This window comes from Chlorocebus sabaeus, chromosome 9 (assembly GCF_047675955.1).
Source record: "Chlorocebus sabaeus isolate Y175 chromosome 9, mChlSab1.0.hap1, whole genome shotgun sequence".
Taxonomy (NCBI): domain Eukaryota; kingdom Metazoa; phylum Chordata; class Mammalia; order Primates; family Cercopithecidae; genus Chlorocebus; species Chlorocebus sabaeus.
This window is the reverse complement of record NC_132912.1, coordinates 71,141,808-71,167,419: the sequence shown is the minus strand read 5'-3', so window position 1 is coordinate 71,167,419 and position 25,612 is coordinate 71,141,808. Positions and strand designations below refer to the sequence as shown.

Here is a 25,612-nt window from a genome sequence, read left to right as displayed (position 1 = left end):
TTGCTACAGGCATTCCAACTTAGAAAGCAGCCTTTATTGTCTTATAGGCAGGTGCGTTTCCTGGGGTGGCAGTCTGGCTCTGGTCCCTCTAACCCCAACTTGTGTAGGAGGTACCACAGTAAAGAGTAGAGAGAGTTCAAGGGACTTGAAGGGAAGTGGAGGGCCATCTGGAGAGGGAGGGAACTAAGGACTCCCTGTGGATTGGGGTCTTCCTGAGGATCCAGGGCGTAACTGTCAAGGAGCCTTAGCAGGGATTTAAGAGCTATGGAACAGCAAAAAGAGGCAAATTATTAAGGAAATTAGTGAAGTCATCGCTGGAACAACAGAGAGGGAACACACCAGTGCAGCATGGGCCCTGACCTCAGGAAGCTGTCTGATTGGGGCAGATAGGACCAGCCCCCTAGAAGACAGTCACCCATATCAGTTAGGCAGTCATGACTCAGTGTTACTTATCTGAGGCCCAGGTTGCATGAGGGGTTGGGGGTGGGATGGACAGAGCACTGGCTGGGCATCAGGACTGGGTTGGAGTCCTGGCTCCAAACTGTACCGCAACCTGACACTGGGCAAGATGGCCCACCTGTGGCGTCCCAGGTTCCTGCCCTGTAAAGAAGAGTCTGGATGTATATCCAGATGGACTGTGAGCACAGCCTGAGTTTGCCCTGTCGAGGTGCTGAGGCCTGGGAGATTGGGGTGAGTAGCTGTGATCCAGGGAAGGTGGGCAAGCTGGGCCTTAGATGAGAGGGGATGCTTGGTCAGGCAGAGGTGAGTGGAGAAGGCAGGGCATGGAAGGGAATATGAGCAGGGAACAAATGGAGTGGACTTGGAGAGCAGAAGACGGTGGGTGAGTTGCCTTGTTGTGGCCACAGTGGAGGAAGAGATAAGTGGGAAAGAGTGGAGTCGATTACAGAAGGCCTCGGAAACCAGGCAGAGATGTTTAAGTTGGCTCTCTCAGGAAGGAGGGGGCCATGAAGGGATTTAGGGAAGGGTCATGACATGATTATGCTGCATTTTAGCAGGATTAATGTGACCTGGTGCCCAGAATGACTTGGATGGCATGAGGTCAGGAGCCGAGGAGGACAGCTAGAAGACTCTTGTAATATTTCTGGCACAGGGAGATGGACTGGGAGTTGGGAGGTGGCAGTAGGTCAGGCCTAGAGACATTTCTCAGGAAATACTGACAGGCCTTGGGGCCTGGTTGCATTCACGGAGTGGGGAGGAATGATTCACCTTGAGAAGCAGTTTCCCTCTCAAAAGGCCAGGAAAGAGAAAGCAGAGGCAGCTTTTCTGCCTGCAAACAGGACATTTCAGGGTAACTTGGCTCTTCCAAGCGTCAGCTTCTCCCCGGCTCCAGCTCAGATAGGAGTTGTAACAAGGGGTTGGGCATGGGTGATGGCACTGGCTGGTGGCTGGGTTAAGGGCCATGTTTTTGATTTTGCATTAAGCTTTAGGCTTATTCAGCCTGCCAAGTGCCAGGCCCTGGGCTTGCGTAGAAGACAAAGCAATTAACAAAACCCAGTCCTCCATCCTCAAGGAGTTTCCAGCCCTGTGAGCTTGGCAGATCTGTGGAATTCAAATGAAATGGCAGTTGAGAACAACCATCTTGTTCTCATTCACTCCATTTTGCTTAATGGCCATGTAGGTAGTTCCAAATGTTTGATGTGTGCCAGAAAATCTCTCTCTTCCTGGTTTGTAATTATGATCCAGGGCAAATCCAGGTTTTGTCGGGCTTGAAGATTAAATAAATTGGTGCTCTCTGTGGAAAATAATTCAAATATAAATATACAAATATCACATTGCTAGGCCCTCCCAGGGCCTAGAAGGGTAGGAATCAAGTGAGAGCCCCTGAAGCTTTAACCGCATTAACTTCTCAGTCAGTTCTGTAATACCTACCATTCCTTAAGTGCATATTATGTGCAGGTATTTTGCATACAGTATTACACAACAATCAAGGGGAGGGGAGGTGGGCATTAGAGTCTTCATCTTATGGTTGAAGACACAGTTTCAGAGGTGATTGGAGATGCCCCTCTGCATAGGCCCTAAGGCAGGGGGTGGGGACTGTGACCTGGACAGGAAGCTCTGGCCTCAAGACTACATCTAAGCTCCCCCTTTTCTGTGGGTGATGGTGGCTGTCAGGCCCCTAGGATTCCTGAACCTAAGTCATCTTTCCCTTTGATTTGACTGTACCTTTGCTAGGTCTGGTCAAGGGCTAGGTACTCCTGAAGTCAAGAGCTAGGGTAGAGGTTGGGGGTTGGATCTCAGGGCACCATATGGTGCAGACTTGGTTGCAGGAAAGTGACCTATTTAGGCAGAGGGGGCTCTATACAGCTGGGACCGCAGCAAACCTTAGAGGTGAGCACCTGCTTCAAAGACTCACAGATCCAAGCTGTAATCCTAGATCTACAACTTCCTGGCTGTATAAAGCCCAGCAAGACTGAGGCCTCACTGAGCCTCAATTTCCTTACCTGTCCAATCAGAATAGTAACAACTTGTTTGTACATTTGAGCTCATTACATGTCATTTTGTAAGGCAGTAAAGCTCCTGGAGGCTTCCGGAACACAGAAACAATTAAGAATCCTAAAATTGCTGTCCTGGTAGCACCTCTAGGGATTCCTCCCATCCTACCCAACTTCCTTTGGGAAAGTAGAAGACACGGCACCTGGGAGAGGTGGCTGAACCGTGCCCCAAGTTCCAGTGGGCCTGGATGCCCAAGAGCAAGAGGAGGCCCGGAGGATGGGGACAGGCCGCGACCTGTGGCTCAAGTCCCGCCCAGAGGGAGTGCGCCCTGAGGGAGAGCCACTGGAGCCGGTGACTCGGGGGCGGGTGCTCTGGGGTGTCGCTTTGGGGTCAGCAATACAAATCTGCCAGTTGGAGATTAGGCCAGGCAGGCCGGGGAGGGGTGATGGACTGTCACTGAAGACCCAGGTGGGCCGGCGCGCTCCGCCTGTGCGAGGCAGGCGCGGGACCCGGGTGCGAGGACTGCGTAACGTCCTGGGCTCCCGCTTCCGCCTGCTTTCCACGCCCACTTCTGCAAGTCCCTTTCGGCACCTACGCGTCCACCGGACGCCTAGGGGCAAGCCCTCATTTCCGAGGAATGGGACCGCCTTCCTGCCCCCGGGGCTGCCAGTCCCTAGACTAGCCCTAGGGGCTTCTCGTCCCGGCCGAGCCGGGCGGTGCCTCCTGCCTGCGCCTCGCACCTCCCCGCCTGGCCCGGCCTACTCGGGCACGGCGCCGCCACGCGTGAAGGCCCGCATCGGCTCCCTACGTGGGGGACGTGAAGGGTGATGCGGAGCATGGGGGGATCTCGCTGCGTCGCCCGCCCCCTTTCCGGCGCGGGAGGGAGCGGCCGCCGCGTCCCAGCTCCCTGGCCCGGACGCCACCGCCAGGCGCTGCAGAGGCGTGCGGCAGCCAATGGGCGTGGAGGAGGTGGGCCGGCTGGCGGCTGTCACCCTCCAGGGGACGGGAGCGCGGAGACCGGGAGCGCGCGAGCTGTCGCCGCGCCCCGGGCCGAGGGGGAGGAGCCGGGGAAGGAGGAGGAGGAGGAGGAGCCGCCGAGCAGCCGCCGGAGGACCACAGCTCGCCAAGGCTGCGGAGGACCGAACGGCCCCACGCCTGCCGCCCCGCGCCCACGACCGCCAGCATGATCGCCGCGCAGCTCCTGGCCTATTACTTCACGGAGCTGAAGGATGACCAAGTCAAAAAGGTGAGACCCCGCCCGTGCCGCCGCCGGTCCTGGCCGCAGCCTTGTGTTCCGGCATCCGCTCGCCGCCTCCGCCGCCTCCATCCTCCCTTGCCGGGCCTCCTCTGGGCCAGCATCGAGTTGGACTGCAGGGCGCGAGAAAAGGCTTCGCCTTCGATTCTCCCGGCATTGTCAGTGTCTCTGTGTGTGTGCGTTTTTGGGAGGGGAGCAGACGGGCGGAAGACCCCCGAGACTGGGCTGCCTGCTGCAGTGTCCTTGAAACGGGCCCTGGATGTCAGATAGGCCCCCGGGCTGTGCGGGGAGGTGGCCGGTGGGCCCTTCCGCAGGGCCTGTTTGGGAGGGTCCGAGCGCCGTGGGAGGAGGTGTAATCACGGAGATGCTGGGAAGGTGATCAAGCAGCAGGCGGGGGTGCTGGCCGGAGGCCAGGCCTCCCATATTTGGGGTTCTTGGCGGAGGGTGTCGGGTGCCCCGGAGAAGCTGTCACCAGACTCTCCCAGTTGTTTGAGCTGCTCGTTAATCTGAGGACGAGGTGACCCGCCCGGCTTCCTGGAACGGGGAGGGGCGGCTAGGCCACCGGAAACTTTGCTCATAGGCCTCGTGTCTGGAGCGGCACGTCTGAATGGAATTTTTTATTCTTCTTAAGCTGTAATTTCTAGCCAGCACAGGAGCTCAAATAAGAGACTGGTCATTCGAGTTGGGTGGACGCCTGACGCATATGCTTGTGGCATGCTTGTTCTAGCACTTGGACGCAGGCATCCTCCTGTCTTGAGGTGTTGTTGCCTTTGACATCTTAGTGTAAAATACTGTCCGCTGGCAGGTCTTAAAGGTGTATCTGTCCCTTCTGTCAGCTTTGCTACCATATTTTTAAGAAACAGCCTAAGCTGTAGGGAAAGACGCCCATTTTATCAGTGCCAGGTCTGGTCCAGGCTCCAGACCCACTCACCCTGAACGTGGTGACGTTATTGCTGGGGTTAGCTGGGATGGACTCACAAAGTCATCTTGACTTTGGAGCTCAGACAGGTGGAGATCTACAGGTGAAAGGCAGGAGCGACAGGCCTGGATTTTCTGCCCGGCAAGCCATAGGGTGTTCCATCCCCTTCCTGTGCATCTAAGGCGACTCCCTCATCTGGCACCATAGGAAACAGGCCTACTAAGCACAGCGACCATATCAAGGTCACCCCGTGAGTTAGAAGCAGAGCCAGTCGGGGGAATCCAGGTCTCCCAGTTCCTCCACCCAGGAACTTCACCTGGGTCCTCCTGGAGGTCAGCTTCCAGGAGGGAGTGGGTTCTGAGAGACGAAGCCCCTGGGGACCCTGCTGTGATCTTGGATCCCATGGTGGGTGGGGACCGGGAGTGAGGTAGGTAGGAGATAAGCTTGGGAATGTCATCTGCCATTGTTCTTTATGGCTTTAAGCAATGACTCTGGGGTTGTCAAACCATGGCACTCAAAACACTTGCTCCTATGGAGCACCCTGGAGCTTCCTTCTGGCCACTGACCAGGGAGCCATGCTTACCGGTGTGTGGTTTCATGAGTTTTCTCCAGTGGTGTTGTGCATCACTGATGTTCTTCCCATTGGACCAGGGAGACAGTTCTCCCGGCATGGCAAGAAGTGCCCAGAACAGGCCTCCTGAAGCCAAGAGGAGTTCACTATCCTCCTGCACGTGGTGTCCTTTATAGCTCAAGACAGTGGGCTGCTGGGCCAGGGGTGTGCCTGGGTGACCTTGTAAACCTCCAACATCCACACCCACCACTACCCACAACAGACTGCTGGCTGTTGGCTGCCGGTGGCCTCCAGCAGCTGAGCTGGGCTGAGGTTTGGACTCCATTCAGTGGGACATGTTTCTCAGACATACAGTGTCTAGGGTGGGCCCAGAACTCTCCACTCCCTCGGGTGGCTCAATTCACATCTATGGATGCACATCTATCTCCTAGGCCCCTTTAGGATTCTCATATTCTTCCCTTCTCTCCCCCTAGAACCTTGCTGGAGGACTGTCTTAAGGCCAAGGTTTCCACCAGATATTATTTGTCAAGGAGATTCTTAAGAACAAGATGTTTGCCTGTATCTCACCACGGACTTCCTATACTGCTTTCTATAGGGGAGTATGTGGATTCCTGCCAGGGGTCCCCTCATTTTGCATAGTGGACTATGTAGCACAGCCATCTGTGGGTGTGGTCATGGGTATGATTGCACCACCGCACTCCAGCCTGGGGCTTCTAAAGACAGTGATGTAGTGGGTACTTGCTCCAGTGACCTACTCAGCTTTGCCCAAGTGTGCAGATGCTGGGGGACCACATCTGCTCTTCTGGGGCCCAGGACTTCTTAGAGACCAGCTCTTTCCACCTACCACTCACCACAGGAAAGGCTAGGTGAAGGTGTAGGACCCCCTGTTCTTCCTGTGGTGTTGGACTCTGCCTGCCTCCCAGCGGGGGCCTGCTAAGGATAGTTTCCCCCAGCGTGAGCAGCCATGATGATTCAGCCCTCCAGCTGTAGGCAGCCTCCGGCACTCTGGAGACAGACCTGGCATCCCTCAGTAACCCTCATCTATCTTCTTGCCCTCAGAACCAGAGGTAGGAGAAGGGAAGGTGGGGACCATGCTAGGGAAGTTTTTGGAATTGCTTAGAATCCAAACGTGATCATGAAAATGGTGTCATTTCTCTCCTCATTGCCTATGAGGCACATCAGTAATTCAACTCCATAAAATTACGTCCTGGGTTGAAACAGTTCAGGTATCTGACTTCCCAGCTTGGAACCCCCTAATCCAGACAGCATCTGCATAAATTGGTTAATGGGTGCTGTTGAAGAGGGTGTCCTGGAGTTAGGCTGAGTTAAGCGCAAAACACATATATTCCTTTCATTCTTCTAGTGCCTTTAGGAGGAAAGGGAGGCATATGTGTGCTTGCAAAGGATTCTATTCACCAGAATCCCAGACGTCTGCTAGTTCTGCAGCTAGAGGCTGGGTTCTTTGACCTCTAAGTAACTTTATTTTTTATTTTTTTATTTTTTTAAATTTCTTTTTTTGAGACGGAGTCTCGCTCTGTTGCCCAGGCTGAGTGCAGTGGCGCAATCTCGGCTAGCTGCAAGCTCCGCCTCCCGGGTTCACGCCATTCTCCTGCCTCAGCCTCCCGAGTAGCTGGGACTACAGGCGCCCGCCACCACGTCCGGCTAATTTTTTGTATTTTTAGTAGAGACAGGGTTTCACCGTGTTAGCCAGGATGGTCTCCATCTCCTGACCTTGTGATCCGCCCGTCTCAGCCTCCCAAAGTGCTGGGATTACAGGCGTGAGCCACCGCGCCTGGCCCTAAGTAACTTTAAACACGCAGACGTCTCATCTCGCCAGCTTCTTCCATTTGGTTTAGCCATTAGGAGCTTGGAGCAGGGTGAAGGATTGCATAGTGCTCTGTTTGTTTAGAAAGGGAAGATGGGTCCAGGAAGGTCAGAACTTGGCTTCTAAAGAAAGATTAGACTTCCTTTACTCCACGCTTGTCAGAATGGTGAGCAAATGCCAGTGGATTTTCTCTGGGTGAGATCCCCATAACGCTAAGTGATTTCCACTAGTAGGTGAGCAAACAGGTGTGTTTTGTCCAATGGCTGAACTCAGGAGTCCTTGAGTACTTGGCCCAGGAAGACAGGGGAGAGTAGGCTGAGCAATTAAAAGACTGCCCAAGGTACATTCTTTAGAGCCCATGTGTTCTGGCTGCAAAAGCAAGCATTAAAAAAAAAAAAAAAAAGGACTGATGCGGTGGCTCATATCCTGTAATCTCAGCACTTTCGGAGGCCAAGGCGGGTGGATCACCTGAGGTTGGGAGTTCGAGACCAGCCTGACCAACATGGAGAAACCCCGTCTCCACAAAAATACAAAATTAGCTGGGTGTGGTGGTGCATGCCTGTAATCCCAGCTACTTGGGAGGCCAAGGCAGGAGAATCACTTGAACCTGGGAGGCAGAGGTTGCAGTGAGCTGAGATCAAGATCACGCCGTTGCACTCCAGCCTGGGCAACAAGAGCGAAACTCCATCTCAAAAAAAAAAAAAAGTTCCCATTCATTATTGCTCAGGGGTGAGAGAGGTGAGAGTCAGAAAATTATGAAAAACCTGGCTGGGCGCGGTGACTCATGCCTGTAATCCCGGCACTTTGGGAGGCCGAGGCAGGCGAATCACGAGGTCAGGAGTTTGAGACCAGCCTAATATGGTGAAACCCCGTCTTTACTAAAAATACAAAAATTAGCCGGGTGTGGTAGCGTGTGCCTGAAGTCCTAGCTACTCGGGAGGCTGAGGCAGGAGAATCGCTTGAATCTGGGAGGTGGAGCTTGCAATGAGCCAGGATCATGCCACTACACTCCAGCCTGGGCAACAGAGCGAGACTCTGTCTCAAAAAAAAAAAAAAAGAAAAAAGAAAATTATGAAAAATCTGTGGGTTCTTGCAGTGGCAAAGAAAAAAAGAGAAAATTATGAAAAGTCAGCCTGGGCAACAAAATGAAACCTCATCTTAAAAAAAATTTTTTTAGCCTGCTTTGGTGGCATGCACATACCTGTAGTCACAGCTACTCAGGAGGCTGATTGAGCCCAAAAGACTGATCCCAGAACAGTGAGCTGTGATACTATGATTGTGTCACCGCACTCCAGGCTGGATGATAGAGTGAGACTCTGTCTCAAAAAAAAGAAGAAAAAAAATTATGAGACGTGTCTCATAACCTCTCAATTCTGATGTTGTACAAATATTCAGTGAGAGCTTCTTGGTGAATCTTGACTTTACAATCCCTGCCTCTTCTGCCTTAGATACTCCTAGAGTTTCTCCCAAGAGAAGCCCCATCACTTTATCTGCTTGGATAGTTTGGGAATGTCGTGAAGGAATAAACTGGCAGGCAGGGTGGCTGTGAGGTGCTTTCACATCTGGCTAAGCTGTTCCGTGCCCCCGTGCTCCTGCTGTTCTCCGGAGAAGACATAGGCAACTTTCCCTTTACAAGACTGATTTGGCGTGACTGGGACTGTCTCTGTGTGTGTCTGCAGTCAGGGATTCCTGGCAGACAGATTTAGCCACTGGAATCAGCTCTGAGCATGCCTGAGAAGGTTCAGAGAAGACATGGATAGAGACAGGGAGCTGTATACCTCCGCATCCAGGAATCAGTTGTGGCCAGACTGATGGCACCTGCTTATTGATTTATTTTTATTTTTTTTAAAGAGACAGGGTCTTACCATGTTGCCCAGGCTGGTCTTGAACTCCTGGGCTCAGGCAGTCCTCCCGCCTCGGCCTCCGTAAGTGTGCTTATTGATTTGAAAACCCTGAAGATCAAATCTGATCACAGGAGCTCAATCATTTCTTTAAAAAATGTTTGATTTTTAAATTATGTGCAGAGGACTGTGCAAGGCTGGGGTGACAACTTATAAATAAGGCAGAAATGGTCCCTGTTCTCATGGAGCATAAAATATTTGCTGGCTGGTCGTGGTGGCTCATGCCTATAATCCCAGCACTTTGGGAGGCCAAGGCAGGCTGATCATTTGAGGTCAGAAGTTTGAGACCAGTCTGACCAACATGGTGAAACCCCATCTCTACTAAAAATACAAAAAAGGTAGCCAGACGTGGTGGCTCATGCCTGTAGTCCCAGCTTCTCGGGAGGCTGAGGCAGAAGAATCGCTTGAACGTGGGAGGTGGAGGTTGTAGTGAGATGACACTCTAGCCTGGGTGACAAAACGAGACTCCATCTAAAATAATAATAATAATAATAATAATAAAACGTATTTGCTGTGTTATATGTGCAAAGCATATGGGCTATGAGGGCCCACAGTGTGGCGTGGTTATACCTTGGGTGGGAAATCCCTAGCCTAGGAACTGCTTACAGCTAGGCTGCGGATGTTAGCTCCTTAAGTGCTTCAGGAAACTGCTCCCATCCCCAGTTCTGGGGCTGTGTTAGTCTGTTTGGAGTAGCAGGACAGGTGCCCACTGCCTTCTGACCTAATAAACCTTAACAACGGGATCTTATGAAACCACTTAATACACGCTGGGTTGTGTTCATTTTATTTGCTCTTAAAGAAAAATAGGTAAAAATTTTACAGTTTGATAGGTCTTGATTTCTGGAAATAACACTGACTTCTGGTAAACAGTACACATCAGGGATATTATACTTAGAAACTTTGTAAGGTGGAGTCAAATTAATTGTCAGAAAAATGTGTATTTTCTTTCTTTCTTTTTTTTTTTCTTTTTAAGACGGAGTCTCGCTCTGTCGCCCAGGCTGGAGTGCAGTGGCTCGATCTCGGCTCACTGCAAGCTCTGCCTCCTGGGTTCATGCCATTCTCCTGCCTCAGCCTCCTGAGTAGCTGTGACTACAGGCGCCCGCCACCGCGCCCGGTTAATTTTTTGTATTTTTAGTAGAGATGGGGGGTCTCACCGTGTTTAGCCAGGATGGTCTCGATCTCCTGACCTTGTGATCCGCCCGCCTCAGCCTCCTAAAGTACTGAGATTACAGGCGTGAGCCACCACGCCCGGCCATGTATTTTCTTATTCCTTTTTTTTTTTTTTTTTTTGAGATAGAGTTCTGCTGTGTCGCCCAGGCTGGAGTGCAGTGGCACGATCTCGGCTCACTGCAACCTCTGTCTCCTGGGTTTGAGCGATTCTCCTGCCGGAGTAGCTTGGGTTACAGGCGCCAGCCACTGCCCCGGCCTGCTTTTTTTTTTTTTTAGATGGAGTCTCACTCTGTAGCCCATGCTTGAGTGCAATGGCATGATCTCAGCACACTGCAACCTCTCCTCCCGGGTTCAAGTGATTCTCCGCCTCAGCGCCCTCCACCCTCAAGTAACTGGGATTACAGATGCCTGCCACCATGCCCGGCTAAGTGTTGTATTTTTAGTAGAGACTGGGTGGGTTTCACCATGTTGGCCAGGCTGGTTTCGAACTCCTGACCTCAAGTGATCTGCCTGCCTCAGTCTCCCAAAGTGCTGGAATTACAGTCGCCAGCCACTACCCCTGGCCTGCATTTTTTTTTTTTTTTTTTGAGACGGAGTCTCATTCTGTTGCCCAGGTTGTAGTGCAGTGGCACGATCTCAGCTCACTGCAACCTCTGCCTGCTGAGTTCAAGCAATTCTTCTGCCTCAGCTTCCCTAGTAGCTGGGATTACAGGTGCCACCACTACGCCCAGCTAATTTTTTGTATTTTTAGTGGAGATGGGGTTTCACCATGTTGGCCAGGCTGGTCTTGAATTCCTGACCTCATGATTCTCCTGCCTTGGCCTCCTGAAGTGTTGGGATTACAGGCGTGAGCCACCGTGTCTGGCCACTTTTTTTTTTAATGGCTTGTCGTCTCTGGGCATCCTGGAACACTTAGTGAGTGTCATGTCTGGTATGAATTATATATATATAATTGAGATTACACTATAAATGTTTCTGCACATAACTATACTAACATATGTGTAGGTGTGTGTATGCTTTCATATGCTCTTTCAAAAGCCTCAGCAAGGTTGACGGTACAAGAAGTATTATTCCTGGGCTTCCCAGCAGGGCTCCCTCCCCAGGGCATCCTCCCCAGGGCATCCTGCTGCCTGCCTTGTGTATTGCAGACAGAAGGCAAGCAATTTATTCCCCGTTTAGAAACAGAGACTGAAGACCCATCCAGAGGAGATAAAACATTTTTCTAAGGTGGAAAGAAAATCAGGAATAGGATTCAGAGGGCTCTTCTTGCTTCCTCTGTTTCCTTCTTTCAGAAGAAAAACCTGTCCTAGTTGGTTTTAATGCTTTACCTTGGAACCTGTATTTTAATACTGTCACGTCACAAATCAATACATTTGAGTTAATTTTTTATTATGAAATATTTGAGGCACATAAAAGAAGATTGAGGTTCACCTAAACACCTCTGTGTCTGCTACTCAGCTTGAGAAGTTATAGACACAATTACAGTTACGTTACAGACATAGTTGAAGCCCTGTCTGCGCCATCTCTGAGACAGTTAGCTACTTCTTCCTTTGGAGGTGACCTCTGTCCTGAATTTGGTGTTTATCTTTTCATGTATGTTTTTATGCTTTTATTACATATGCATGTGTCTATAAACAGTATATAGTATTGCTTTATAGATACATGATTTTGACCTTTTGTAAATGGTGCTATACTGACTATGTGTTTAAGCAATATATGGTGTTGCTTTGTGTGGTTTTAAACTCTTTTTTTTTTTTGAGATGGAATGTCATTCTGTTACCTAGGCTGAAGTGCAGTGGTGCGGTCTCAGCTCACTGCAGCCTCTGCCTCCTGGGTTCAAGCGATCCTCCTGCCTCAGCCTCCTGAGTAGCTGAGATCATACCCGGCTAATTTTTTTGTATTTTTAGTAGAGACGGAGTTTCACCATGTTGGTCAGGCTGGTCTCAAACTTCTGATCTCAAGTGATCTGCCCACCTAGGCCTCTTTCCAAAGTGCTGGAATTATAGGCGTGAGCCACCACACCCAGCCAGTTTTAAACTCTTATAAATGGTGCTATACTGTATGTATCCTTCCGCCATTTATTTTCTTTTAGCTCAACATTATGTTTTTGAGATTTTTACAAATGTTGATCTACGTAACTGTTTCATTAAACTGCTCTGGTTTCTTACAGAGTATAAAAGCTCCACAGTTAATTCATCTATTCTGCTTTTGATGGGCATTTGTGTTTCTAATGTTTCAAGTGACAAACAATGCCTTGGTGAACTTTCTCTAGAACAACTCATTCAGCGCATGCACAAGTTTCTCTAGGCTCTAAACTGTGTACCTAGGGCTGGGATTACCAGGTGGAGAGATGTGTGCATCTTCCCATATACGAGATTCTGCCAAGTTGCCATCTGTGGTCATGCCAGTTCACACTCCCATGGGAAGTTTGTGCAGGTTGCCTTTGTTCCACACCAACCCTTGTTATGGTCAAACCTTTGCAAGTTTGTAATAGATGAGTTTTAGCCTGTTTCCTTCCTCAGTCATTTCCATTCACATCTCAGTATTCGCGCTGTGTTTAAAATTAGCCCATTTCCTGAGTTAACCTTATCAGAGTCCTTGGTTCAGAGTCCCATGGAGTGAAGTTGACAGCTCCACGGACTGCTGCTGCTGAGATATCTGTACTGGGGAGGGAAAGGCTTAGGATGGCTCTCCATCGCCCCTGGTGCTGTGGGGCGACTCCGTTAAACTTTTCTGGGAATTGAAACACACATTTGTGAGCTTTCACTTGGACACACTTCCTCTCTTCTGGGTGGATCCGACCTGGGTAGGGCAGGCTTATCTGTCGCCTAAACATGCCCAGCTCTGCTCAGAGAAAACTCAAGCCAGCGGCCTCTCAGACCGTCTTCCGTAAAAGGAGTGGGTGGCTGTACCCACGTGGCAGGGAAAACTGAACGGTGAAGTCCGCGGCTCAGCCGTTTGCACACAGAAGCTGAGCTGTCCCTGTGCGAGGCAGAAAATGTCGGCTCATGTTCATCTTGAGTCTGTGCCTGATTACAGGCTGCAGACTCGGAGACCTCAAGCGTGCCTTACAGGGAAGGGGACATTCGGTGCCTACTAGGCGCCCGGCTTTTCTTTTTCTTAACAGGGGTCTTATTGAATCATTTCTAGAACTCATATGAACCAAAGCCAACGTTCATTGTTGTATTCATTGCCATGTACTGTGCTAAAGGCATCGTGAGCCTTTGCTTGGTTCATACCCACAACGCCCTTGTGAGGTGGATATGATTTCAGACCGTGAGGCCCTGATAGTGAACGATAGAGCCAGCATTCAGCCTCATCAAGGCTGATGGCAGAGCTCCTGCTTTAATTATTTTCTCAATTGAGTTATAATTCACCTACCATGAAACGCACCATTGTACAGTGTACAATTCAGTGGTTTCTAATACATCTACAAGGTTGTCCAAGTATCACCACCGTCTAATTCCAGAATATTTTATCACCCTCTGAAAAAACTACCTGTTAGCAGTCACTTCCCATTTCTCCCTCCACCTAGCTTCTGGCAACCACTAATCTACCTTTTTTTTTTTTTTAAATGGATTTGTCTCTTATGGATATTTCATATAAATGGAATAATATAAAATGTGGCCTTTTGTGTCTAGCCTCTTTTACTTAGCGTAATGTCTTCAAGGTTCATCCATGTAGTAGCGTGTGTCAGCACTTCATTCCTTTTTATTGCTGAATACTATTCCATTGTATTTTTCTACTACATTTTGTTTGTCCATTTGTCAGTTGACAGGCATTTGGACTGCTTCCACTCTTTTTGGCTATTATGAATAATGCTGCTCTGAACATTTGTGTGTGAATATTTTGTATAGACATGCTTGCTTGCTTTCTTCTTTTTTTTTTTTTTTCAGACGGAGTTTTGCTCTCTCGCCAGGCTGGAGTGCAGTGGCACAATCTTGGCTCACTGCAACCTCCGCCTCCCGGGTTCAAGTGATTCTCCTGCCTCAGCCTCCCAAGTAGCTGGGACTATAGGCACATGCCACCATGCCCAGCTAATTTTTGTATTTTTAGTAGAGATGGAGTTTCACCATGTTGGCCAGGATGGTCTTGATTTCTTGACCTTATGATCCGCCCGTCTCAGCCTCCTAAAATGCTGGGATTACAGGCGTGAGCCACCGCGCCTGGCCAGACATGCTTTCGTGTCTTTTGGGTGTATATGTAGGAATGGAATTCCTTGGAGAACCCCTGCTTTTAATCGATTTGAGGAGGAAGGCATCATCTCCATTCAGAAATGAGCAAACGAAGGCCCCCCAGGTGGTGAATTGACTTGCTGATGACCACACAACTCATGAATGACAGGCACAGGAACCCACTACTGCTGGTCCCCTGAGTCAGAAACCCATGTTCTTTCCACCATTATACCCAACTCTTGTTGTGCAGTTTAGGGAAACAGATCAAGGAGGGAAAGACTGGAGTGGGAGAGGGGTGGAATTGGCTTGGGATCCAGGTTCCCTGTCCCCTATTTCCTGCCCCTCCCCAGCACCAGCACGGTCTCTCCTGCCTGTGCCTGCTGCCCCACCCCCAGCCCCATTTGCTTAGTGTTGATGAGCCTCTTCCACTTGGGAAGGAAATGGATCCAGTAAGGTCATTAACAGTGAAATGTTAGGGATTTGCCCTGTTTTTCAAATCTCCCTTTTCATTTGTCTCCTTCCTCCCATTCTTGTTTGCATTTAAAACAGGACCCCCAGGAGGGCAATGCTTAACCTGCAGGAAAACTCCCTCAGTGCTCCTTGTGATGCCCACTCCTAGCCTCTGCCTGGGGGTACTGTAAGCAGCTGTCGATTCCATCAGTTGATTGACACATAGGGCTTGTCTTCAGCATGTTATTCACCCAGACCTCATGTCCCTGATGTCTCCTGGTGCCTTCTAGGACCCTGTCTGGGTGGGTGTGGTGAGTGAAGTAGGAGACCCAGGCTACTGCTGTGATAAAGACACTGCCTCACATTTACGAAGTTCAGTCTCATTTATAAAATACTTGATTTAATCAGATGCTTGCTTTAGCTGAATCCTTCCATCAAGCTTGGATGTAGGAATTTCTTCCTGCATCTTACATATGGGGCAGGTGAGGCCCAGGAAGTGGAATTCATGTGATCTTGGTGGCCAGAAAGCAGTAGAGCTAGGATGGGGACACAGACCTCCCCAACGCCAGTGGGCAGTTGTTGCTGTGCCTGCAGAACCAGAACTGTGGTCCAGGGCTCCAGACTCCAAAGCCATTGATGGGGTTCAGGGCATACAATCCCCAAATAGTAATATGGCATTGGAGAAAACAGCAGAAGCAGGAAGGTCTTTCACCTTTCCCCTCCCTTCTTCCCTGATGCAGACTCATTCAAGAAGGTGTCTACCCTATACCCAGAAGAAAGGGACATCCTTATCTCTGGAGATACAGGGACACAGAGAAGAATCTGAACAAACAGGGCCTGCTAACTTCTCTTCAGTTTATCACTATTAGATCATATCCCCTTTCTCCAGTCACACTTCTTCATGACCATCCACTTCTTCATCAAACCTGACATAGAGAAATATGCAGACTTACCTGTTTTTTTTTTTTTTTCTTTCTTTCTTTTTTTTTTTTTTTTTGAGATAGTTCTCGCTGTGTTGCCCAGGCCGGAGAGAAGTGGCGCAATCTCGGCTCACTGCAGCCTCCACCTTCCTGGTTCAAGCATTTCTCCCACCTCGGTCTCCTGAGTAGCTGGGATTACAGGCATGTGTCACCACACCTGGCTAATTTTTGTATTTTTGGTAGAGATGGGGTTTCACCGTGTTGACTAGACTGGTCTCAAACTCCTGGCCTCAAGTGATCTGCCCACCTTGGCCTCCCAAAGTGCTGGGATCACAGGCATGAGCCACAATGCCTGGCGAGAGTTACCTGTTTCTTTGTACCTTCATTTCCTTTTGAAGGCTTCTGTGTCACCTAAAAACTTAGATTAATTTGTGTGCCTTGTTCTTGTTACTCTGTCTTTTGTTATAGGGGCCTCAGCCATAAACCTAAAATGGGAAGGAAGGATATTTCTTTTCGGCTACCACGTGTTCTACATTGCAGCGGCCTTCCTCATAGAAACCGTCACCCAAGACTCTGATAATGGAGATATGTCAGAAATGCTAGGGCTGTGTGTCCAGAATAGTAGGCACCAGCCATAGGTGGCTGTTGAGCTCTTAAAATGTGGCAAGTCTGATTTGAGATGTGCTGTGGCATATAAACTCCATACAGGTTTTCAAAAATTTCATGTGACACAAAGAATATGAAATAGCCTGGTAATCGTTTTCAATTTTTTTTTTTTTTTTTTTTTTTTTGAGACAGAGTCTTGCTCTGTCACCAGGCTGGAGTGCAGTGGCACGATCTTGGCTCACTGCAACCTCCACCTCCCAGGTTCAAGTGATTCTCCTGCCTCAGCCTCCCAAGTAGCTGGGATTACAGGTGTGCACCACCACGCTGAGCCAATTTTTTGTATTTTTGGTAGAGTCGGGGTTTCACCATGTTGGCCAGGCTGGTCTCAAACTCCTGACCTCAAGTGATCCACCTGCCTCGGTCTCCCAAAGTGCTGGGATTACAGGCATGAGCCACCGCGCCCGGCCAATAGTTTTATAGTATTGGCTGGGCATGGTGGCTCACACCTGTAATCTTGGCACTTTAAGAGGCTGAGGCCAGAGGATCACTTGAGCCCAGGAGCTTGAGATCAGCCTGGGCAATATAGCAGACCTCATCTCTACAAATAATTAAAAACATTAGCTGGGCGTGGTGGCACACATCTGTGGTCCCAGCCACTTGGGAGTCTGAGGTGAGAGGATTGCTTGAGCCCAGGAGGTCAAGGCTGCAGTGAGCCCTGATTGACCCACTGCACTCCAGCCTAGGTGATGGAGCAAGACCCTGTCTCAAAAAAAAAAAATTTTTTTTTTCTGATATTGATTAGATGTAGAAACAACATTTTGGATATACTGGGTTAAATAAAATACAGTATTTCACTTGGGAGGCTGAGGCAGAAGGACTGCTTTGATTGTTTGAGGCTGCAGTGAGCCCTGATTGCTCCACTGTACTCCATTCTGGGTGACAGAATGAGATTATATAAAAAAAAAATTAATTTCACCTGTTCTTTTTAAATGTGGCTACTAGAAAAGTTAACATTGTATGTTTGGCTCATATTATCTTCCTGTTGGACAGTGCTCTGCTAGATGGTGAATTCCATGGCTTAGGAGTTTGCACTCTGCATTTAAGGCAGTGGGTTCCTGTGGATCCTTGGACCTTGGTTTCCTCCTCTGTAAGCTGCAGTTTCCTTATCTGGAATCCATGATCTTGAAACTACCCATCCAGCTTGAGTAGTATTGTGAGGTGACCATCAAGCTCTCTAGACTTCATTTTCTTTCTTTCTTTCTTTCTTTTTTGAGACAGAGTCTTGCTCTGTCACACAGGCTGAAGTGCACTGGCACAATCTTGACTCACCTCAACCTCTGCTTCCCTGGTTCAGGCGATTCTCATGCCTCAGCCTCTCTAGTAGCTAGGATTACAGGAGCGCCGCACCACGCCCAGCTAATTTTTTTTATAGTTTTAGTAGAGATACGGTTTTGCCATGTTGGCCAGGCTGATCTTGAACTGGCCAAGTGATCCACCCACCTCAGCCTCTCAAAGTGCTGGGATTACAGGTGTGAGCCACTGTACCCAGCCTGGCCTCTGTTTCATCTGTCAGATGAGGTAAATGATACCTGCCCTGTTCTCTGCCCCCACTTTTCAAATTAGAGAATGGACGAGGAAATACTTGGAAAGTGTACAGAACTGTACAAATGTCAGGTGTTATCATTGTTACTCACCCAGCTTACAGCTGTAGACACCTTGAGTAGCCAGGTGGAGGATGGCAGCTTCGTGGCTAACAGGGTAGGCAGACAACAGGGCCCTGAGCCTGGGCAGGGGTCCCGAGTGCCATTCTGCCTTTGCCTTGGATTGTGTGGGAGCTCCTGGACCATCTGCGTGTCTATGTGCCCTGGCCAAATGGACAGATTAAAATGACACCATGGGTTGCTGAAACGCCGTGTTCTGAGGACTCTAAAGTGTCACGGAGCTCCTGTGTATAGTATGTGAGGCCAGAAGGCAGTTTTCATGATTGCTGTTTTACTGATGGAAATACACAAGAGATCGAAGTGACTTGCTCAAGGTCATAGAGGGAGGCAGTGCCCTTGGCCGAGGCCTGAGGTCTTTCGATTTCTAGCTCAGTCCAGTCCCACCACTGCAGTATCTCCAAGCCACGGCGTTGGGGTTTGGTTGTCTGGCAGTGAAAGTAAACCTGTCTGCACTCAGATCCTTTTCTCCCTGTTGTCGGGAGGTGCTGGGACAGTGGGAATTGTGAGACTGGAGGTCCAGAAGCTGGCTGTTTGCTAAGCCATCCACCAGGAGGCTGAGAAGTAAGCCTGTTGTGCCTGCCCTGCCACATTCCAGGACCGTTCTGTTCCCCCCCGGAGGGAATGGGGGCCTGCTTTATTTTTAGCTAGTTTAGTGTGACAGCCTTGTTGTCTTTCTGGGCAAGGACTTGGCCACTTTTACCAGTCAGGAAGCTCCTTTTAGAACCTCCAGGCCCTACTCAGGTTCTCCTAGGAAGAGGAGGCCAAGGGAAGGGGTGCTGAAGTTGGAGTGCTGCTCTGCTTGCTGAGTGGCCTGGGGCATTTGGCTAACTTCACAGCCCTAGGTTCTACCTACCTCATGTGGGGTTCATAATAGCTTCCTTACACATTGTGCAGATTTGGATGGAGGAGGTTAAAGCACCCAGCATGGACCCTGTCCACATTCATATTGCTAGAACCTCAGTTTCTTCATCAAGAATGGGGATCCCGGCTGGGCGCAGTGGCTAACGCCTGTTATCCCAACACTTAGGGAGGCTGAGGCGGGCGGATCACAAAGTCAAGAGATCAAGATCATCCTGGCCAACATGGTGACACCCTGTCTCTACTTAAAATACAAAAATTAGCTGGGTGTGGTGGCGGGCGCCTGTAGTCCCAGCTACTCAGGAGGTTGAGGCAGGAGAATCGCTTGAACCCGGGAGACGGAGCTTGCAGTGAGCTGAGATTGGGCCACTGCACTCCAGCCTGGTGACAGAGCGAGACTCCATCTCAAAAAAGAAAAAATGGGGATCCCATTTTCCTCATGATTTGTTGTATGTAAACAGAGTTCACTGAAACAGAACCAACAGTTTACACATGCTGAGAGACACTATGAACCTGAGAGAAGAGACCGGGCAAGGCTGTGTCCCCAGGATGAGGTTTTTGAGTGCCTGAGGGATGGTTTTGGCTTTGGTGATGATCTCACACAGACCTGTCACTGAGGAGCCCTGTAGTGGAATTGATTATCCCAGACACATTTCCTCTGGTAGCTTGCAGGTGACTCAGCTTGAATAAGGGAGTGGGAATTCTGATTATCTTTAGGCCTCTCTGTTCCTCTGGGCCTCAGCCATGCAGTGGTGAAGTGGTGAGGGGAAGGCAGAGGTTAGAAGTGCTTGGAACTCTACCTTAGAGGAAAGCCTGAAGTGAGAGGCCGCTGCCGGGGAAGAAGGGCTGGGCCATTCGGGGAAGTCTTGGGGCCTTATCTGAGCCAGCAAACCCTCTGAGACCTCCCTAGGCTAGTGTCACTGGAGGCCTCCCGCCCAGCACAGGAGCCACCCAGCCTGGCCCAGGAGCCACCACGCGGTGCCTCCTAGAGCTCCTGGGCACACAAAGAGCCCAGAGGGCATGGCTCCTGTACCCCTGGCACTCACGGTCTAGCTGGTGGCGTGGACCATGCTTGTGTCCCTGCAACGCCCAGGAAAGATACACACCACGAAGTGTCTCCCGGGCAGGTCGACTCCTACATAGTGAACACCTAAGGCCGAGGGGATGCTGAGGAGAGGAGTGGACGGTGTGGGATGGGGTAGATCATGGCATGTGCTCCTGACAAGGTGAGTTGGGAGGTGAGCTTTGGGAGGAAGAAGGAACTGGGGATGGAGAGGCCGAGGAGGCAGACTGGACAGGGCTCTGCAAGGAAGGACCTTTGAGGTGATGAGCCACTCTCAGGGTGCTGGGTGTTAGTGGTTGCTTTAGGGACCCCACTAGATCAGGGCTGCCTCCCCTCGTGGCCAACTCCCTCCCTGCTCAGAGACCGGCTGCCAAGCACAGAACAGAAACTAGGTTCCCGGCCGCCACCCGCAGTACTGAAGTGGGGCTGGGCCGCCGCAGAAACCATGTGCAGGCAGGAAGAGGAGTCCGGGGCTGCTGGGTGCGCACAGACCATGGTGTGGGCCCAGGGTCTCAGCTTGCTATGGCCGTTGAACTTCCTTCCCAGACTGTGTGAAAGGGGAAGGAGCAGATCGGACAGCTTGTTGTGGCTCTGATCCCAGCTGGAGGGGAGAAGTGGCCTCCTGGAGGTCACGCTGGAGTGGCGTGCTTTCTGTAAGGCCGGACAGCCATGCTGTTCTGGAGTGGCTGGAGCTGTGGTGGTGATACCCCCTGTAGTATCGCATCTCCCTCTCCAGGAAGCCCCTGACCCTGGCTCTCCCTGGACTGAGAGGATAGAGCACAGGACCAGGAATCAGGGAGCTTGCGGTCCACCTGAGTCTCTGCAAGTATGTCACTCTGGCCAGTTGAGGAACCTCCTGGCCCCTCATTCTTGCCCAGGGCATTGGAAGTGATGGTACCTGTTCTGCTTCTGCAGACAGGATGCTGTAAGGACCAACAGGTAAAAGCACTGTGCAAAGTAGAGAGGCCTTAATAGGTCAAAGTCATAGGAACACACCCACGTGACAGATGGGAAGACTGAGGTGCCCATAGGATGGCAGAGCCAGAAGTCAAATGCAGGTGTCTACATGGCCCCAACTGTGCCCTGTCATTGGACCGGGAGGGGTCTTGAGGAAGTCTTTAGTACCGCTCTGCTAGTTTGAGTCTTAGAGAGTGTCTGCAGGCAATAGGAAGCGGGAAGTAGATTTTTAAAGAAAAAAGTGTTTATAATATAATCCCATTTTTGTAAAACAAAAAGAACCATCCATCTCTGTATGTATGGGTGTTTGTTTAGGGAGGAAGACAGTCCTAGTACATAAAACTCCAGTAGCAGGGATATCTCTGGGGAGACTGGGGAAAGAATTAATAATTTTTACTTTTATGCATTTATATGATGTTGGAATATATTTAATAATAAGTATATATTACTGTTATTGCCTTTTTTTTTTTTTGAGATGGAGTTTTGCTCTTGTTGCCTAGGCTGAAGTGCAGTGGCGCGATCTTGGCTCACTGCAACATCCGCCTCCTGGGTTCAAGCGATTCTCTTGCCTCAGCCTCCCAAGTAGCTGGGGTTACAGGCGCCCGCCACCATGCCCGGCTAATTTTGTATTTTTAGTAGAGACAGGGTTTCTCCATGTTGATCAGGCTGGTCTTGAACTTCTGATCTCAGGTGATCCACCCGCCTTTGCCTCCCAAAGTGCGGGGATTACAGGCGTGAGCCACTGCGCCTGGCCTGTTATTGTTTCTTTAAAAAAAAATGAAACAGTGCAAATGTTTCAGAGCAGTTTTATCAGAGTTTTTCATTTGCCATTTTTTCAGGCATATTGCCTCCCAGGTTTAGTTTTCTACTAATGGGTCAATAGCATTTGTGGTAGATGCATTTTTTTTTTTTTTTTGGAGACGAAGTCTTGCCTTGTTGCCCAGGCTAAAGTGCAGTGGCGCAATGTCAGCTCACTGCAACCTTTGCCTCTGGAGTTCAAGTGATTCTCCTGCCTCAGCTTCCCGAGTAGCTGGGATTACAGGTATCTGCCACCACGCCCAGCTAATTTTTTTTGTATTTTTAGTAGAGTTGGGTTTCACCATGTTGGCCAGGCTGGTCTTGAACTCCTGATCTCTCAGGTGATCCACCCGCCTCAGCCTCCCAAAGTGCTGGGATTACGAGCGTGAGCCACCATGCCTGGCCAGTAGATGCATTTTTCAGGCATTGAGATGAAAGGAGTTAGGGGTACAGGAAATGACACTTGATGCTTACTTTGTTTCTGGCACATTAAAATCCTCCCCATAACCCTCTGAAGTGGAGGATTTATTATCTCCATCTTAAAAGTGAGACTCAGAATGCTGGGCGCGGTGGCTCACACCTGTAATCCCAGCACTTTGGGAGGCCGAGGCAAGCGGATCATGAGGTCAGGGATCAAGACCATCCTGGCTAACATGGTGAAACCCCGTCTCTATTAAAAATACAAAAAAAATTAGCCAGGCGTGGTGGCAGGCGCCTGTAGTCCCAGCTACTCGGGAGGCTGAGGCAGGAGAATGGTGTGAACCCGGGAGGTGGAGCTTGCAGTGAGCTGAGAGAGCGCCACCGCACTCCAGCCTGGGCGACTGAGCCAGACTCCGTCACAAAAAAAAAAAAAAAAAAAAAAGTGAGACTAAGTGAGACTCAGAGAGATTAAGTAACTTGTCCAAAGTCACACAGCTAATAAATAGGATTTGAACCCAGCTGTCTGTCCACAGCCCTGTGTTCTTTCTACCACTTGAGGAAAATGGAAATGCTTAAGGTGAAGCCCCAAGTGGGAGGTTGTGAGCCCTGGAATCTAGGCCCAGCTGCCGTTTATAAACTCCTCAACTTAGCTTGAATCATGGGTCTGTTTCCTCTCCTAGATAATGGAGATAATGATGTCTTTCCTGCCTACTTCACTGGGCTGTAGTGACAGGAGAAAGGGAACTAGCATTAAAGCACCTGTTTGCTGCCTGGCACTTAGCATCCACAAGCTCGTTTCACTTCTTTCTACACAGTTTAAATGGGATAATGTATGTGAAGGTTCTGTGTCTGAAGGGCCAGTGCACATGTGAGCCATTGCTAATCATGATGTTAACAAGCACCCAGGACCCATTCTCTCCGAGTCAGTGTCCTTAGCAAAGGGAAGTGAATTCTGATGTTGAAATCTCTGTCCTCCCCTAAGCTACCATCTTTCTTAACCCTTCAGGGTGCATGCCATGATTTCTTTTTGTAAGTGGAGCGCCTCTCTTGGAAAGTTCATTTTAAAGGCCCGCGTCAGCAGCTTCAGTCACGCCTGCTATTCTGCATCATTCTCGATCCTCACAGGAAGGTGGATGAGAGAGGGAGTGAAATTTTCCTTGGCTGTGCCCCCTTCCACGGGGTGGGGTAAAAACGGCTGGGATGGTTACCAGTGGTTACTGGTGCCTCCTGCCACGACTGGCCTGTTCACTTGGGCATGCCCAGTTTTGAGTTTGTTTTTTGTGCATGTTCTGTTGGGAGCAGGAGCTGGGGCTGGGGTCGGGCACAGAAATGTGTGTGAGTTGAGTGCAGTGCCAGGCCATTGAGTTCTTTCCTTGGCTGGAGGGCTTTGAGCCAGGGAAGCTTGGCGAGGCTGTGTGCTCTCTGCTGATGATATGTCCTCCTGCTCTGTGGGGGTCCAACTTTGGGAGCCGGTGAGAGCTTCAAGGCCCCCTGGGTCCACAAGAAGGAGAATCCAGGACCAGTGTCTGGACAGTGTTTGAGCAGGAGCGCCCGCCCTGTGCAGCCAGCCTGGCTACCCTCATAGGAAGGGCTCTTCCCTCTGGGCAGTGGTGGAGAGGCCCTGGAGGCTGGATGCGGGTTCTCGGAAGCCTCAGGCAAGAGTCTGAGGGACCCCACTGGGTGTCTGATGTCTGGTCTCTGGGACCAGGTGCCTTCCCGTTTCCATCCCAGCCTGACCAAAGTCCCACGCACTCATGTCAGGCACCATGTTTGGGAGTGAGCATTTGAGGGCCTGGGTTCCTGTCATGACTCCTGGGAACCTCTGTCTTCTGATAGACGTCCACAGACCCAGGCTTGTAGTGGAAGCAGCCGGAAGAGGTGCTGTGCGGTGTCCTCCCCATCCCCCAAATGGAGGGTGGGTGTTCTTCTGGCACTGACATTTGACCGGAGCAGTAAAGCAGTGGTGATTTGGAGGCAGCACCTAAGAGAAGGGGACGGGATTACAGAGATGTGAGTGTGTGTGTGTATGTGTGTGTGAGTATGCGTATGAGTACGTGTGTGTATGTGTGTGAGTGTGTGAGAGAGTGTGTGTGTGAGAGTGTGTGTGTAGAGAGAGGGAAGAGGGGTAAAGGAAGGAGGAGAGAAAAGATCTGGAGATGCTGTGGAGAGGAGGACAGAAATAGAAAAGTTGAAAGGCCACAGACTTTGGCCAAATCCCCAAAGAGCAAGAGTCAGCCTTTCTTCCTGGGTTTCTGGCAGAGATCTGGAGCAAATGGGCAGGAGTGATTTCTCCAATGCCCTTTCTTCCTCCCTCTCTCCTTCTACCCACTGCCCATTCCCAGACTCTTTCCGAGGGAGACAGGAGTGGTCCAGTGGAGTGCCAAGAGGGGCTAGTCTGAACGAGGAAGATACGTTTTGCTCAGTGAGGTGCTGGGTTCTCTGGGCCCCTGGAAGTTTTCTGCAGGTGTCTCTTGACATGTGCTTTTCTCCAGTGCCTCCAGGCCACTTAAAGGCCCACAGTCCAGAGGGGCATGTCTGCTGAGTCCTGCACCAGGTGCCTGCCTGACTGGGCAGTGTGCCAGGTACCAGGGAGCTGACTTCTCCCTTGGCAGCCCAGCCCCAGGCCTAGGGTTTTTGCTGGTTCAGTGGCCCCTTCTGATCTCCTGAGGACCAGTGGAAAGAAGGGGCTTCCCTTCACTGTCCTCATTCATGTAAGATCCAGGAGGCCCCGGTTTCAGTTCCAGCCTTGCCTCAACTGTACCTCCCTTTTGGCCCCAGTATTCATGTCTCTTCTGAGAGGGGTTGTACCCCATGATGACTCATGAACCTGAACGAAAGGAGGAAAACCCTCCCTCCATAGCAGCTTGAGGATGAGGCTGTCCTCTGTGTCTGCAGCCTGCTTTTTTATTTGAGCTTCTAAGCTTTGTTTGGGTTCAGCTTGATTGTCCTGAAATGTTGGGGTTTTTGGATCAGTGTCTGTGTGCTGAGCTGCACCTGGAGTTAGAAGGCAGGATAGCTGTGGAGTTATGGAGAGCTGCCTTTTCAAGAAGCTTCTGCTTGTCCAGCTGGAAAACCCCAACAGCTCTACTAGGATCTGCCTTCTGCAGAGCAGGGGACCAGCCTTCCTTAAGGGGCAGGGATGATTGTATGGAGGAGCCTTAGACTTGCAGGTATAAAACCTCACTCCCCCAGCTGTGTGCTTTGAACTAATCACTTAGCTTCTTGGACCCTCAGTGTCTGTGTCTGTAAAATGGGGAATAAGAACATCTCCCTGACAGTTTTGAAGGTTAAATGACATACTGGATCTTGATACACTGATATACTGTAAACCACAAGAGAATTATATAGTATTATTCCAGGACCCAGCATTTTTTGACTTCCTTCTTTGTGTTGAGCAACTGGGTGAGTTCCAAAGGTCTATTCAATATGTTTTCTTTCCCTGGGGAACTCACACGGTATCATAGGAGATGGACAGCTCAGTAAAAGGATAATCATGATGTGTGGGGAGTGTGGTCGTTGGGGCATGTCCAAAATGCTGGAGTAGCAATG

The 25,612-nt window shown here is 50.2% G+C and overlaps 1 protein-coding gene across 2 annotated transcripts in view; it reads left to right on the top strand.

Annotated features, from left to right (window-relative positions):
• The first annotated feature begins 444 nt into the window (after positions 1-444).
• The window catches only part of HK1 (hexokinase 1), an 87,147-nt gene continuing 61,979 nt past the window's right edge, over positions 445-25,612 (top strand). Inside the window, exon 1 of one of the 2 annotated variants that reach the window (XM_007963221.2) lies at positions 445-690. In XM_007963221.2, the coding sequence (XP_007961412.1) occupies positions 619-690 (72 nt within the window). In that variant the 5' untranslated portion in view covers positions 445-618. Of the gene's footprint in view, positions 691-3,535; positions 3,701-25,612 lie in introns of those variants that run through there. The other variant, XM_007963222.3, reaches the window with a different exon arrangement.